The sequence below is a fragment of the Panthera pardus genome, unplaced genomic scaffold (genome assembly GCF_024362965.1).
Source record: "Panthera pardus isolate Hobbes unplaced genomic scaffold, ASM2436296v1 HiC_scaffold_18, whole genome shotgun sequence".
NCBI lineage: Eukaryota > Metazoa > Chordata > Mammalia > Carnivora > Felidae > Panthera > Panthera pardus.
Window position 1 is genome coordinate 7,564,136 of NW_026526743.1, and position 16,072 is coordinate 7,580,207.

The 16,072-nt window shown below is 49.9% G+C and overlaps 1 protein-coding gene across 1 annotated transcript; it reads right to left on the reverse strand.

Annotated features, from left to right (window-relative positions):
- Positions 1-14,044: 14,044 nt before the first annotated feature.
- Positions 14,045-15,912, reverse strand: DPRX (divergent-paired related homeobox). Its single transcript, XM_019436701.2, has 2 exons — positions 15,763-15,912; positions 14,045-14,664 (listed from the first exon to the last, which is right to left on the reverse strand). The coding sequence occupies exons 1-2, from the start codon at positions 15,880-15,882 to the stop codon at positions 14,275-14,277; spliced, it is 510 nt and encodes a 169-aa protein (XP_019292246.2). The 5' UTR covers positions 15,883-15,912; the 3' UTR covers positions 14,045-14,274.
- Between the last annotated feature and the right edge of the window lie 160 nt (positions 15,913-16,072).

Below are 16,072 nucleotides of genomic sequence, written 5' to 3' on the forward strand. Positions count from 1 at the left end.
GGGGGGGCATTAAATATTTGAATATACAGGGAGATATAACAAAGCCATGAATGGAAAAGTCTAATGAGAAGCAGCTTTTTCCAAATTCATTTGTAAACTCTAAACAATTCTGATCAGAATGCTAACTGGGCTTTCTTAAGGTGGGTCAGGGGGGACTAGCTAAAGTTTTGCCCAACAATCATACAAAAGAATAATAAAGGGGCACTGGTTGGTTCAGACGGTTAAGCATCGACTCTTGATTCCAGCCCAGGTCGTAATTTTGAGTTCTGTGAGTTTGAGCCCCAGGTCAGGTTCTCTGCTGACAGCAAGGAGCCGACTTGGGATTCACATTCTCTCTCTCTCAAAATAAATAAACTTAAAAAAAAGAGAGAGAGAGAGAGAGAGAGAGAGAGAGAGAGAATAATATGCAAGAAATTCTCAACTATTCTAAAATGTATACGGAATAAGGATATTTTGAAAACCACGAAGGATGGGGTGCCTGGGTGACTCAGTTGAGCATCTGACTTCGGCTCAGGTCATGATCTCACAGTTCATGAGGTCAAGTCATGCATTGGGCTCTGTGCTGACGGCTTGGAGCCTGGAGCCTGCTTGGGATTCTGTGTCTTCCTCTCCCTCTGCCCCTTCCCCACTGGCACTCTGCCTCTCTCTCTGAAAAATAAACATTTTTAAAAAATTAAAGAAAAAAATGAACACCATGAAGGAAGGGACCTGTCTGTATGCCCTTCAGAAAGGAAACAATGATCAAAAGCTGGTAAATGGTGTGGATTGGTCAGGGATAGAGGTTATAGACTGGGGTAGTCTGCTGGAGAGCAATTAGAAGGACTTTTTTTTTTAAATTTTATTTTTAAGTAACCTCTACACCCCTCATGGGGCTTGAACTCATGACTCCAAGATCAAAGTTGCACACTCTATCGACTGAGCTGGTCAGGCGCCCCTAGAAGGACTTTCTCAAATTAATTACATGTTTGTTTAAAACACAAGCAAGCAACCAGTGTCCTGGAAGTGGATAGGGGAAGAAATTTCCATCCTGCTCAATGAGATGAGAGCCGGGGGAGCTCCGTATAAACCCTCCCAGGAAGCAAAGGGACACTCCGTTACAGTTTTATAAACATGGTGTAGGAACAATACACACAATGGGGCCTAAAACACCATTTCAGTTATGCACATTACAAACCTGTGCTCCCACGGGACCTGGGTGGCTTAGTCAGTTAAGCGTTTGACTCTTGGTTTCTGCTCAGGTCATGATCTCACCATTCAGGAGATCAAGCCCCAAGTCTGGCTCTGTGCTGACAGCATGGAGCCTCCTTCGGATTCTCTCTCTCTCCCCCCTGCCCTTCACCCCTGCCCCATTCACTCACTCTCTCTCTCTCAAAATTACTAAACTTATGCTCCCGTGATAGCATCTTAGAAAACAAGTACTAAAAATGAGTAAAAGTGCTCACAGGAGTAATTCTTGGAAACTGGAAGAGTTGTCTGTAGTGAGGAGGAAAATAAGAGAGAGGGTGGGGATTAAAATGCAGAAGAAAATGGGGTGCCTGGGTGGCTCAGTTCGTTGAGCATCTGACTTCAGCTCAGGTCATGATCTCCCAGTTCATCAGTTTGAGCCCCGAGTCGGGACCTGTGGTGATAGCTCAGAGCCTGGAACCTGCTTCAGATTCCGTGTCTCCCTCTTTCTCTGCCCCTCCCTCACTCACGCTCTGTCTCTTTCAAAAATAAATGAGCATTAAATTTTTTTTTTTTAAATGCACAAGAAAATAATAAAACAACAGAGATAGAATCAGGACTAGGTGGGCATTTTGGGGAGCAAACAGTATGGGGAGACCCCCGCCTGAGTTCCTGGGTGTCCAGGTACCTAAGCGATGCCCTAGCACACTGTGCAGAACCACACTCTGGGGTCCCAGAGAGGGTCTGGTGGACGGGGTGATTTAGGTGAACTGTTAAACGCGGGCCTTCCTCAGTTACATTTACAGACAACTCAGTTACAGACAACCCAGGGAATAGCCCACCACAGCTCACTGACCTCACTCAACCGACCCTTCTGGGGAGCGAGGCCCTGGAGGCAAGGCCGTGTTGAGTTAGAACAAACGGAAGATGAAGACACGTGGTGGCAGGCAAAAAGAGGGGGAGTAAACAGGAGGGGGTACCTTCTGCCCGGGCTAGTGGTGATTGGAGCTCTGACCCCACTGGTTCCCGAGGTCTAGGGCACCCTAGGGGTTCTGGAATTCGTGGTTGGATGGAGAGCTGCAGGACTCCGGGCAGGGAGGGGGCGCCGAGGCAGAGGTGCATGGTGACAACCCTCACTTAGCAGGGTTTGGAGAGGCCCGCGAGGGCAGAGCGCAAAACCTCCCCTGGGCAGTGCGGGAGAGCAAAGATACCCCATCCAGATGTACAGACCTAACACGTTAGCGGAAGAAATCGAATTGTGCCAAATCCAATCGCACAGGTTCTGACCTCTCGCCAAGCTCCAGGTTCCGGGGGCCTGAGATGGGCTGCCCTGGAGTTGGTGCATCCGGGGAGTGGGGGCCCGGAGACCCGGGGGCCTGGGGGCGCAGGCCTAGAGCCGAGGAGAAGCAGGGACTTGGCAAGGGGAGCATCGCGGGGCGTCACGGGGGGGGGGGGTAGGGGAAACACCATACTACTGCTGAGAATGTTTACTTCGCCACTGCCACCTGCCACTGGGGTCACAGACAAGATGCCGCTGGGGGCGCTTAGCAGCCCTGCACTGGAGACGTGCGCTCAGCGTGGCTGGCATCCCGGCATCCGGGGCGGGGAGACGCACGGTGGCGTCGGGGGGCGTGGAGACAGGCCACACGTCGGGGGTGGGGGTGCGTGTGTAGGGGTGGAGATGGGCGGGACCAGCGTCGGGGATTGGTGCGCCGGGACATACGTGAGGCGTCCATTCCCAGGATGCCGGGCGTGGGTGGCGTGGAGCCGGTTGAAGAGGCTGGCGTTGGGCAGGCGAGCGGACCGTCGAGGAAGCTGGCGTCGGAGGTTGTGGAGAGGCGAAGGGATGCCGGACGGACAGGGGTGTTGAGGGCAGGGGGCCCCTGGCAATGCGGACGTCGGGGTGGGGACGCAGAGCCTGCGGAGAGCCCTGCTTTGCAGGTAAGGCACGGGGACCTCAGAGATGTAGGGACAGACATCGGACACCGTGCTAGCATGTCCTCCTGGCCATGATGTGGCAGGCTTTCCTGCCCCGGCTCTTTGGTCCTTACACCAAATTTGGGGAATCAGGGTGAGTGAACATGAAAAGCGTCCTCAGGACAGCGCCTGTTTTTCCCAGGGCAGAAGCTGGTTTCACATAAATCAGAGTTTCCATCTGTTTCTCTGGGTCCAGTTAGGGGCCTCGTTCCTAACTCCTGTTGTTACTCAGGTCCCAGAAGGGAGACATGGGAAGGGGATGGGCCACGGGGAGGTACACAGCCCCGGCTGGGCTCAGGGAGGTCGAGGTGTGGTTGGGGACTTGTTGGAAGTCTGGAGTGCCAGCCACAGCCCTTTCCCTGAGAGGCTGTATGGTTAGGGACATTGTTTGGGCCTGGGCAGAAAGATCCTGACTTGGGGACTAATGGGATGTGATTGATGCAGGAGCCCTGTGGGTTCATGTAGTGGTGTTTCTGGGCACATTAATAGGAATAAAAATCCGGGCTGGCTGAAGAAGCCTCTCCAGCCCATAGTTGTGTGATCATGAGTTCTTTAAATAGTGTTCATCCACAAGGGGCGCCTGGGTGGCTCAGTTGTTTGAGCATCCGACTTCCGCTGAGGTCATGATCTCACGGTTGGTGAGTTCCAGCCCCGCGTTGGGCTGTGGGCTGTCAGCTCAGAGCCTGGAGCCTGCTTCGGATTCTGTGTCTCCCTCTCTGTCTGCCCCTACCCTGATCGCCCTCGGTCTTTCTCTCTCAAAAATAAACATTAGGGGCGCCTGGGTGGCTCAGTCAGTTAAGGGTCCAACTTCAGCTCAGGTCATGATCTCACGGTCAGTGGGTTCAAGCCCTGAGTCAGGCTCTGTGCTGACAGCTCAGAGCCTGGAGCCTGTTTCGGATTCTGTGTCTCCCTCTTTCTCTGACCCTCCCCTGTTCATGCTCTGTCTCTGTCTCAAAAATAAATAAATGTTAAAAAAAAATTAAAAAAAAATAAACATTAAAAAAATTGAAAAAATATATTATTCACCCACCAGAAAGATGGAAATCTTGCCATTTGTGAAAACATGGATAAGCCTGGAGGGCATTATGCTAAGATACATCAGAGAAAGACATACTGTATGATCTTGCTTATATATGTGGAATCTAAAAGTGTCAAGTTTGTGGAACCAGAGACAATGGTGGTTGCCAGGGGTGGGGGTGGGGTGGGAAAAAGGGGCAGATGCTGGTCAAAGGGTACAGACTTATTTGTAGGATGCATAAGTTCTGGGGATCTAATGTACAGCCTGCTGACGGTAGTGATTGTATAATTGAGATTTGCAAAGAACAGATCGAAATGGAAACTATGTGAGATGATGGGTGGCTTTTTGTTTGTTTATTTTTGAGAGAGAGCTGCACACACATGCGTGCAGGGGAAGGGCAGAGAGAGGGAGACAGTCCTAAGCAGGCTCCGTGCTGTCAGCACAGAGCCTGATGTGGGGCTTGATCCCACGAACCACAAGATTGTGACCTGAGCCAAAATCAAGAGTTGGATGCTTCACCCACTGAGCCACCCAGGCGCCCCAGATGGATGGATTAATGAGCTTGGTTGTGGCAATCATTTCACAATGTATACATGTATCAAAGCATCATGTCGTACACCTTAAATATGCACAATTGTAATTTGTCAATTAACATCTTTAAAGCTGGGGAGAAATACAGACAGTTCCTTACGTTGGAAATTTGTTAAGTATTGAATCTTAGGAAGGAGAAAAAACAGCCAACCAAGAAACAGCAGCCGTGCCAGATCCTTGGTTGGTCTTCCCTTCCTCCTGGGGTCAGAGACTAGGAGACCCTAGAATGGACACAAATGGGGTGTTTGCCTCAGCTCTAGCCCTTTTCTTTCCTCTGGGTGCCCTGGAGTGGGGTAGACCCTTGCCCAAACCATACCCTGTTTGCCACCAATTATTCCAACAGGGGAAGAGGCTTACTTACTGCCTAGTGGGCTTGGACTCCTCACCCTATCTAGGTGCCATCCTGCCCCCTTCCCACATCCTGCAGCAAAGTCATAGGCTTGCCACCATTCCTGTTTTTCAGATTAGGAAGTTGAGGTAGAGAAGTTACATAACAAGACTATTCCTTCCTGATCTCATTTACACTTTGTTAGCCCGGCCTTCTGGAAGATAAGTGTCTTCAACTCTTCTAGATGGGATAATCAACTCCTCCAGATTTGCTGGGGATGGGGGGGTGCTTCTTGGTTTTAGCCATCTGGAAAACCACTTAGGTGCAAACCAACCGTGGGTCACCCAGTTTCTAGACCATAGGTTGGCATATTCTCTTGGCCTGTTGTGTGGCCAGTGAGCGAAGACTGGTTTTTACAGCTTGTAAAGGTTTAGAAGAGGAGGAGGGTGAGTAGGGAGGATGAGGGAGGGCAGGGGTGGGGGGTAGAGAGGAGACTGGAGGGGACAGAAAGTTGAGGGTGGAGTAGGCAAGGAGATTAGGGTAGAGTCTGGGGGGGGTGTTAAGGGCAGCAGGGGGAGGGACAGGGTTGGGGCTGGGTAGAAGGTGCTGGAGGGGAGGGTTAGAATGGAGAGGAGGGTGGGGTAGGCATGGAGATTAGGGTAGAGCCTGGGGGAGGGTTAAGGGCAGTGGGGGGGAGGGACAGGGGTGGGGGTGGGTAGAGGGTGCTGGAGGGGAGGGTTAGAATGGAGAGGAGGGTGGGGTAGGCATGGAGATTAGGGTAGTCTGGGGGAGGGTTAAGGGCAGTGGAGGGAGGGACAGGGGTGGGGGTGGGGGGAGGGTAAAAATAGAGAGGAGGGTGGGGTCGGCATGGAGATCAGGGTAGAGTCTGGGGGAAGGTTAAGGGGAGGCAGAGGAGGGTAGGGGGAGCAGGTGAGGGAGGAGAGATAGGAGGAGGAGGAAGGGGACAAGAATATGGAACAGACATGGCATGTGGAAGAGAAAGCTTATTTACTCCCTGGCTCTGTGTTACCAACTCATGCTCAACACTTTCAAGGTTAGAGGTTTGAGCCCCACCTGACAGGAGAGGGGAGAACAGTGACCAGGACAGCTCTACTCACTGGAAGGATGCGAGGGCTTTGCTGGTGTTGCCGTGGGATCCACAGAATCCGTGGTGTCAGTCGAGCCCCCACGATGGACATCACGGTGGGGGAAATGTTCTCAAGGACTGGATGACATAAGAATGGCCTGTGGGACAGAGGGGCTGTTAACATTGTGGCTCCTTTTAAGGGGCAGCGTAGACAGAGCCCAAAGATCAGCACCCCCCAGTTCCGTGTCCATGAATGAACGTTGCTTTCCTGACCTCCAGTTCCCTTCTTAGCGTGGGGATGTTAATAACAGCTTCTCACTGAGACTCCGCATTATCCTTCCAGTGTTGGCCCAAAGAAAGCTGTTCAAAGTCAGTCCTCCCCGTGGGGATCCTTATTGCCGTTTATTGGGTGAGAAGTCAGGGAAAGAGGGCTTAAACCCTATTTGTGGGGTGCCGGATACAGACACAGGGACTGAGTCTGCCAGCCCCAGGTTCACAGTCCTTGCCTACTTGGTTTGGCTTAACCCTCAGACTTCTGTCCATCCTGAGTCCCCCTCAGTTCCGCTCACCCTGGCAGCTTGGCTCTGGGAATTTCTGCTCTCCACCTGCTCCAACAAGAGCCCCTCTTGGCGGCCTCACCCCTGAGTGCAGTCCTCAGCTCAGGCATGCCCCCTCCTAGCTACTCAGTGCTCCTCCAGGACCCCCGATTCTTTCGTGAAGCACAGCTCTGTGGTTTAGCTTGGAGACGCCCCCAGAACCCACAGGCTCGCCCTCTGAGCCTGCGGACTCACAGTCTTGCCGGGAGAGACAAATGGCCCAGGGAACAGCTGTGGAAATAATTGCTGGTGGCAGGTGCTGTCCGGGAAGTGAGGGTTAGGTCTGGAAACGGGGAGGCCGTCTACACAGAATGAAGGAAGGTCCCTCAGGAGCCGCTGTTTCTATCAGAGGATGGGAAGGAGGGGACGGTGGGTGAAGGAGAGAATTCGGGGCAATAGGAAAAGACTGGATGGGGCTGTTCAGGCTGGACGGAGCTTTGGTGGAATTGTGAAACTCAGTGAAAACATGTGTGCCTGTTTGGTGTATGTGTTTGGGAAACACCGGATAGAAGGTGGTATAAAGGGGGACGCCGGGGCGGCTCAGTCGGCTAAGCATCTGGATTTCAGCTCAGGTCATGATCTCACAGTTCATGAGATGGTGGAGCCCCAAGTCACCGGGTGTCGGGCTCTGCTTTGACAGTGTGGAGCCTGGTTGGGATTCTGTCTCTCTCTCTGCCCCTCCCCCCGCTCTCTCTCAATAAATCAATAAATAAATTTTTAAAAATTAAAAAAAAAAAGACGGTGGTAGAAAGGGACAGAGCAGGATTGGATGTAAAAAAAAGGGCTCCATTCTGAGGACACTAGGAAGCCATTCTTGCCTTCCTTCCTTTGCTTTTCTAGAATATTCCTTGAAAGCTTACTTTGTGACAGATTTATTTCCTGTATGAATCCTATTGCCTTGCCAGTTACACTATTCTTTTTTTTTTTTTTTTTTTAACGTTTATTTATTTTTGAGACAGAGCGAGACAGAGCATGAACGGGGGAGGGTCAGAGCGAGACAGAGCATGAACGGGGGAGGGTCTGAAACAGGCTCCAGGCTCTGACCTGTCAGCACAGAGCCCGACGTGGGGCTCGAACTCACGGTCCGCGAGATCATGACCTGAGCCGAAGTCGGCCACTTAACCGACTGAGCCACCCAGGCGCCCCGCCAGTTACACTATTCTATTAGTGATTCACCATTCTATTAGCTTCTTACAAGCAGAAGCTATCTATTCAGTAATTGTGGAAGGAACGATTGAATATGTTTCCATGTGTTTGTAAGCCCTGACACAATAGTACTTGGATGTTGACTTCAACCACAGCTTTAAGAAGGTGCTTTGGGGGGCACCTGGGTGGCTTAGTCGGTTAAGCGGCCAACTTCAGCTCAGGTCATGATTTCGCGCTCTATGAGTTCGAGCCCTGCTTCGGGCTCTGTGCTGACAGCTCAGAGCCTGGAGCCCGTTTCAGATTCTGTGTCTCCCTCTCTCTCTGACCCTCCCCCGTTCATGCTCTGTCTCTCTCAAAAATAAATAAACGTTAAAAAAAAAAAAAAAAAGAAGGTGCTTTGGGGGACCATCAGGGAAATTTGAATATTACTTGGTATTAGCTTTATCAAGGGCTCTATTTTACTTTACTTTTTAAGGATTTTAATTTAAAAAAACCTTTTTTCCTAATATTTAATTTTGAGACAGAGAGCACGAGCATGGGAGGGGAAGAGAGGGGGGAGACACAGAATCCGAAGCAGGCTCCAGGCTCTGAGCTGTCAGCACAGAGCCCATCTTGGGGCTTGAACCCACGAGCCGTGAGATCATGACCTGACCTGAAGTTGGACGCTCAACCAACTGAGCCACCCAGGAGCCCCTTAATTTTTTCTTAAAGTAAACTCTACGTCCAACATGGGGCTCCACCTCAGGACCGTGAGATCCACGAGTCACATGGACTGACTGAGCCAGCCAGGTGCCCCTACCGAAGTCTCTTTTTAAAAGATGTTAAATACTGTGCTCACATGAACATGAATGGATCTCAGCAGTGAAGTCGTGCACGGAAGAAGTCTCACGCGCGTGCACACACACACACTCCCATGTTGTGGTTCCGTTTTTGGGGAAGTTCAGCCACAGGCAAACAATGAGTGGAGATGAACGGGGGTTCCAGCTGGGGTGGTGCAGATGCCCTCCGAGCACACACGGTAATAGGGCAAGCGGGTCCCCACAGTGGAGACAGTCTCCCCCATTCACCGGTGGCCGGGGGAGAAGGCAGGATGCAAACCCAGCTTCGGGGTCTCCAAGTATCCCCACCCCTGGGGCTGGGAATGGAACCCCTTCCCCCCTCCCTCCCCCCACCCCCACCCCAGCCCGGAGTTCCCAGTCTGGCACGCACCCGGGTGGGCTCCAGCCCTCGGCCTCCAGCACCCGCTGCCCCAGCCCTCCCCTGCGGCTCACCCTGGGAACTTGCTCTGGGGATTCTCCGACTCTTCTCAAGAGGTGCACCCCTCCGGACCATTCAGGCTTTAGTGCCTCTCTTGCGCTTTGAGCCTTGTTTAAATACAGTCCTGGGTAGACTTTCTTCGGCTTCTGGGGACCATACGCCCTCCATTCCTACAACCTGGGCTTTGCAAGTTCCCCAGGTGCTTCTAGTCCCGTTGGCAGGTTTGGGCCACGCTGGGCTGGTACGTGGTGGGAGGGGCTTAGATCTAAGTGAGGCTTCTTATCCCAAGGCTCTAGAGAGCCGTTGGACGAATCAACCAGTCTCCCTCTCCTCTTGTTTCTTTCATGAACGTTTTGGAAAACTTGGTGAAGGGGTCTGTTCTGCAAAGTGGGATGGGGCACAAGCACAAGGAAGTTCCTGATCATGTAAAACTTGCACTCTGGAGTGACGTCCCAGGCAATCAATGGATGCTCTGCACTCTTAAGGGCATATTAAAAAATCCAGGGGTGCCTGGGTTGCTCAGTGGGTAAAGCGTCCCACTTCGGCTCAGGTCATGATCTCTCAGTTTGTGGGTTCGAGGCCCGTGTCAGGCTCTGTGCTGACAGTTCAGAGGCTGGAGCCTGCTTCAGATTCTGTCTCCGTTTCTCTCCGCCCCTCCCCCACTCCGGCTCTGTGTGTGTCTCTCTCTCAAAAATGAACATTAAAAAGAAGAGGGGAATTAAACTTAATAAAAAATCCATGGTCGGTGGGACACAGTCGGTTAAGCGACCGACTCTTGGTTTTGGCTCAGGTCATGATCTCATGGTTCGTGAGTTGGAGCCCCACATTGGGCCCTCTGTGCTGAAAGCTCAGAGCCTGCTTGGGATTTCTCTCTCCTTCTCTCTCTGCACCCCCCGCCCCCGGCTTGCTGTCTCTGTCTCTCAAAAAATAAATTGATGGGGCACCTGGGTAGCTCAATCAGTTAAGCGTCTGACTTCGGCTCAGGTCATGATCGAGCCCCACGTTGAGCTTCGTGCTGACAGTCTGGAACCTGCTTCAGATTCCGTGTCTCTCTCTCTGCCCCTCCCCCGCTCATGCTCTGTCTCTCTCTCTCTCTCTCTCTCTCAAAAATAAACATTACAAAAAATCATAAAAATTAAAAAATCCATGGGAAACTGAAAAAAAATTACCCCCAAAAGAATAAGTAGACTCATTTTTTGTTGTTGTTGGAATAAACAAGGACATAGAGTTCTTTTTTTTTTAAGTTTATTTAATAGCTACACCCAACTTGGGGCCCGAACTCACGACCTAGAGATGAAGAGTCTCGTGGTCCTCTGACTGAGCCACCCAAGCACCCTTGAGTTCTTTATTCCGACCAAGAAAAGATTGAGTCTACTTCTTCCTCAGCTATCACTATTTTGTTTGTGATAATCGATGAGGAAATATTCTTACAAGCAGACCATTATCTCCCTGATAACTGTGGGAGGGGTGGAGGAATTAGGTAACGTCCATCCGTAGCCTCCGCTGTGTGGCTGTTGCTGGGATGCTGATTCCAACAACCAGCGTTGACCAGGTATTTTGAGAAATTAAAGACTTTTTTTTAAGTGATCTCTGCACCCAGTGTGGGGGCTTGAACTCACGACCCTGAGAACAAGTATCACATGCTCTACTGACTGAGCCAGCCAGGTGCCCCTGTTTTGAGAAATTTAAATATGGCCTGGGTATCAGGTTTGTAGAAATCAATGAAGATCACTCCCAAATGAGAATGAGTAAATATTCAAATATTTATTCTTTTAATTCTCAGGTTAGTTAACATACAGTGTAGTCTTGGCTTCAGTAGTAGAACCCAGAGATTCATCATTTACATACAATACCCAGTGCTCATCCCAACCGGTACCCTCCTTAATGCCCGTCACCCCTTTTCCCCTCCCCCCATCAACCCTCAGTTTGTTCTCTGTATTTAAGAGTCTCTTATGGTTTGCCTCCTTCTCTGTTTTGTTTTTGTTTTTGTTTTTAATTTTTTAACCTTTGGGGCGCCTGAGTGGCTCAGTCGGTTGGGTGTCTGACTTCTGCTCAGGTCGTGATCTCTCAATTCATGGGTTCGAGCCCCACGTCGGGCTCTGTGCTGACAGCTCAGAGTCTGGAGCCTGCTTTGGATTCTGTGTCTCCCTCTCTCTCTGCCCCTCCCTCACGTACACTCTGTCTCTCTCTCTCTCTCTCAAAAAATGAATAAACATTGAAAATTTTTTTAATGTTTATTTATTATTTGAGAGAGAGAGACACAGAGCATGAGCAGGGGAGGGGCAGAGAGAGAGGGCGGGAGACACAGAATCTGAAGCAGGTTCCAGGCTCTGAGCTGTCAGCACAGAGCCTGATGCGGGGCTCGAACTCAGGGACCGTGAGATCATGATCTGACCTAAAAGTGGTCCTTCAACCAACTGAGCCACCCAGACGCCCCCCCCCCTTTTTTTTTTAATGTTTATTTATTTTTGAGAGAGAGCACGAGCAGGGGAGGGGCAGAGAGAGGGAGACACAGGATCTGAAGCAGGCTCCAGGCTCTGAGCTGTCAGTGCAGAGCCCGATGCGGGGCTTGAACCCACAAACCGTGAGATTATGACCTGAGCCGAAGTCGGAGGTTTAACTGACTGAGCCACCCCGGTGCCCTTGCCTCCCTCTCTGTTTTTATCTCATTTTTCTTCCCTTCCCCATATGTTCATCGGTTAAGTTTCTCAAATTCCATGTATGAGTGAGGTCATGTGATAAGTCTTTCTCTGACTGACTTTTTTTGCTTAGCATAATACCCTCCAGTTCCATCCAGGTTGTTGCAAATGGCAAGATTTCATTCTTTTTGGTTGTCGAGTAATGCTCCATTGTATATATAGACCACATCTTCTTTATCCGTTCATCCATCAATGGACATTTGGGCTCTTTCCATACTTTGGCTATTGTCGATAGCTCTGCTATAACCATTGGGGTGTATGTGTCCTTTCAAATCAGCACTCCTGTATCCTCTGCATAAATACCTATTAGTGCACTTGCTGGGTCATAGTGTAGTTCTATTTTCAATTTTTTGAGGAACTTCCACACTGTTTTCTAGAGTGGCAAATATTTATTCTTGCTGTAGTGAGACCACCCCTGTCGATAATCGACTGAGTTTATCAAGTGAGGGAGCTAACAGCTTTATAGAAGAAAAAAGTGCCCTGATTGGAGACTGGTTGACACAGGAAGCAGGGACACCCTTTGTGGTTGGGTAGGGGGGGCATGTTTGGCTTTGTCTGGTTGGTCCAAAGGTGAAGGTGAGGGTCCGGGCAAAGATTAGGGGAGCGCTCGGTCATTAAGCTGATCCAGCCCTTCTGGGCTGATGGCTACACCACTTGGGGTTTCGTTTCCTGGTTATGGGTCGGAGCTCTCAGATATGTTCTGGCTCCTGTCCAGATTCAGTCTGCCAGGCTGTCCCAGAGCTTCTCAACCTGGCACTATTGTCACTTGGGGCCAGATAACTCTTCCTGGAGGGGTCTGACCCACAAACTGAGCTGCTCAGGATCCACTTGGGTACATGCCAGCGGCACCCTCCTCCCCCCTCCAGCGTCAGCCAAAAGTGTCTCCAGGTGCTGCCAGATGTCACCAGGTGCGCGGCACCTGCCCCTGGTTGAGAACCCCTGTGTTACACCGGGATTTCTTGGGCTCAACAGCGTGCTGTCCACAATGTACATGAATTTCATCAATGGCACTTGAGTGAAGGAAGCCACACAGAAGGGTTCCCGCAGGATGATTCAATCACGTGAATTGTACGATCAGGCGAAAGCCAAAGCAGCCTTCTGGGGTCGGGGGTGTCGTCGATGGCTTAGCAGGGGAGGCTGTGTATCCCCTCGGACCACAGCACATGCTGGAGTGGTTGCCTCTGGCCGGAAGAGAACGAGAGGGAGAGAGACTGCAATCCTCTTAAAGCCCCACCCCCAGCATGACATCTCTCTGTAAGGTGCTAGTTGGTGAGGAGTGCACACTGGAAAGTGTGGAGCGGTTGGCTTGGCCACTGGCCCGCTCTGAGGCCACCCAGGTTCTGAAGCTCAGGATGGACCAGAGATGCCAGAACCCCAACGCTGCCCCTGTACAACCTGAGGACACCTTTGAGGGACAGGTGCACAGCCTTATGGGCATCTTCCTGCATGGGAGCACCAAGGCCAGGTCTGACGGGTAACAAGTGCATAATCCCACAGGCTCAGAATCTTACGTGTTCCTGACAAAGCACACAGTTAATGGGATCGTCTTTGGCTCATTCACAGATGCTACAAGCACAGGGAGAGAGTGGTTAGGAAGGAAGAAGGCCTGAGAATTTCCTTGGAAGGGCTTGTGGTGTTTCCATTGTCTTAGTAGAGGGAGAAGCAAAAAAGAAAAAAAAAAAAAAGAAGAGAAGACAAAAATTGGAGAGGATTGGGGGACTGGAGATATTTGGGTGTTCAGGACATAAAATAATGGCTGGGGAGGTGACCAAAAAAAATAAATAAAAAGGAAAACTAGAAAGAAAAATAACCAACTTCCCACTTACTGACATTGGCTAAATCCTATTAGCGGAACAATGATGAAGAAAAGGCAAAATCACAAAATCAAGACAGAAGAACCAGGAAAAAAGATAACTGTCCTTAGTAGTCCCATTATGTATATATGTATATCTTTATTGAGATACAATTAAAACATTTTTTCCTCCAGCTTTACTGAGATACAATTGATACATAACGTTGTGCAAGTTTAAGGTGTACACGAAGATGTTGATTTGTTACATTTATGTATTGCAAAATGATGACCATCATGGCATTAGCTGATGTCTCCATGCTGTCATGATTGTTTTTTTTTTTTTTTGTGATGTACATAGTATCACACTTCTGTGTCTTCTGATGACTTTATACATCCAGGTAGGCTCCATCCTAATCAAGACATGAAACATCACCATCCCCAGTAAGTTTTACTGCCTCTTTCTGCTTAATTCCACCACACGGGCATTTTTGTGTCTTTTTTTTCTTTTCATGGAGTATCATGGTTTTGAAATGCGTCCAGGTTGTGTAGATCTCATATCTGTCCCTTGTTTGGGCATCGTTGCAAATGACAATATGTAACGTTTTGTGTCTTGCTTCTCTCATAAGGCTCTTTGTGGTGATATAGAACCAAAGGGATTAACAGTGAAACTTGCAGAAAGAATCTGTGATTCCAAAATGGGACAAAGGGAGTAGATATTAGGATCTTGACAGCAGCCAAAGTGGACTATTTTGTGGCCAGTGGAATGGTCTGGGAGAGCCTTCAAATTGGGGCATATGCGGAGTTGGAAGGAAGGTATTGGATGATCTGTGTAAACCAGGGACGCAGGGTAGGCACCATGAGAGAATCCTGGAGATGTAGCCATGTTTCTCTTGGAAGAGCTGGTCTTGAGGTCCACCCCAGCTGCATGCTCTTGTTCAGGTTCTGGTTTTTGCTGCATGTGCTTGTATTGGGCTTTCTTGAGTTTTGCTCTGTGGTTCTTGAACCAAACCTAAGGAGGAAAAGAGAGGAGCAACCGGTTGGTGAATCCAAAGGAGAGTCCACATGTTTTCATTTTACCCGATACCATGGACAGTGCCAGGTGAGCCCAGCTAGTTGTGCAACTCTGCTTCTCAGATCCTATAGCTGCAAACTCTCCCGACATATGTGAAAGGGAGCAGGAATGAGAGGTGGTGGGGACAGAAAGTGAGGCAAGGGGGGCACCTGGGTGGCTCAGTTGGTTGGGCGTCTGACTTCGGCTCAGGTCACGATCTCACTGCTTGTGGGTTCGAACCCCGTGTCGGGCTCTGTGCTGACAGCTCGGAACCTGGAGCCTGCTTCGGATTCTGTGTCTCCCCCTCTCTCTGCCCCTCCCATGCTCATGCTCATGCTCTGTCTCTCAATAATGAATATAAAAAAAAAAAAGTGAGGCAGGGATCAAAACACCCAGAGCAGGAGAGACTGATGTCAGCACACTGAGGCTCATGGGCCAATTTTACCTGCAGCCGTGTTTTTGTATGGTGCATAAACTAAGAACAGCGTTGTTTGTGTTTTTTTTTTTTTTTTAAGTTTTTATTTATTCATTTAAGTAATCCCTACACCCATCTTAGGGCTTGAAGTCACCATCCCTAGATCAAGAGTTGCATGCTCTTCTGACTGAGCCAGCCAGGTGCCCCTAAGAACAGGTGTCACATCTTTAAATGGTTGAGAGAAAGAGAGGGGAAAAAAAAGCACAATAAGAATATTTGTGACCTGTGAAAATTATACGAACTTCCAATGTGTGTCTATAAAATTTTATGGGAATGCAGGCACATCCATTCATTTACTTATTGTTGATGGCTGCTTTCACGTTGTCCCTGCAGAGCTGAATAATTTTGGCAGACGTGACACAGCCCACAGAGTCTAAACTATTTCCTGCCTCGCCCTCTACAGAGAAAAGATTTGCAGATCCTTGCTCTAGGGGTTGGGAGGGAGGGGTTGGGGGTAAGAGTCTGGGTCTTTAGAATCTTGGAGACCAGAGTGGTATTAAGCTTCAGGAATTATCCTAGGGTCTCTGAATTTAGGGTCTTCCGGGGAGGTGGCTTGGCAAGGGGAAGCTTTATTCTCCAACCTGGAGTACTGTCGGGGGGATCTCCAGTTTCGAGGCCATCTCCTTCTGCAGGCTGGGTGGGGGGTAAGGGTTCTGACTGAACAAGAATTCCAAGGCTTCCAGTTGGTCCTCAGTGAACATTGTTCGTTTCCTATGTGAATGCTTCTGGTGCTTTCCTGGGAGGGGAGGAGACAAAGGTACAGATGAAGTGTTTCGACAACTCTAAGACACAGGTGTAAGACACTTCCCTTCCTCAAACACCGGAACTCCTCCTCCCTGTGCACAGAGGTCAAGCTTGGCTCTCAGTCAGGTGACTGAGGGTCCCAGATAT

Excerpts from the sequence above, each read along its gene's own strand:
- DPRX (XM_019436701.2), bottom strand. The coding sequence starts at position 15,882 with ATGTTCACTGAGGACCAACTGGAAGCCTTGGAATTCTTGTTCAGTCAG. Across the intron at positions 14,665-15,762 it reads TCCCCCCGACAGTACTCCAG|GTTTGGTTCAAGAACCACAG; the intron begins GTTGGAGAATAA and ends TTTCCTCCTTAG.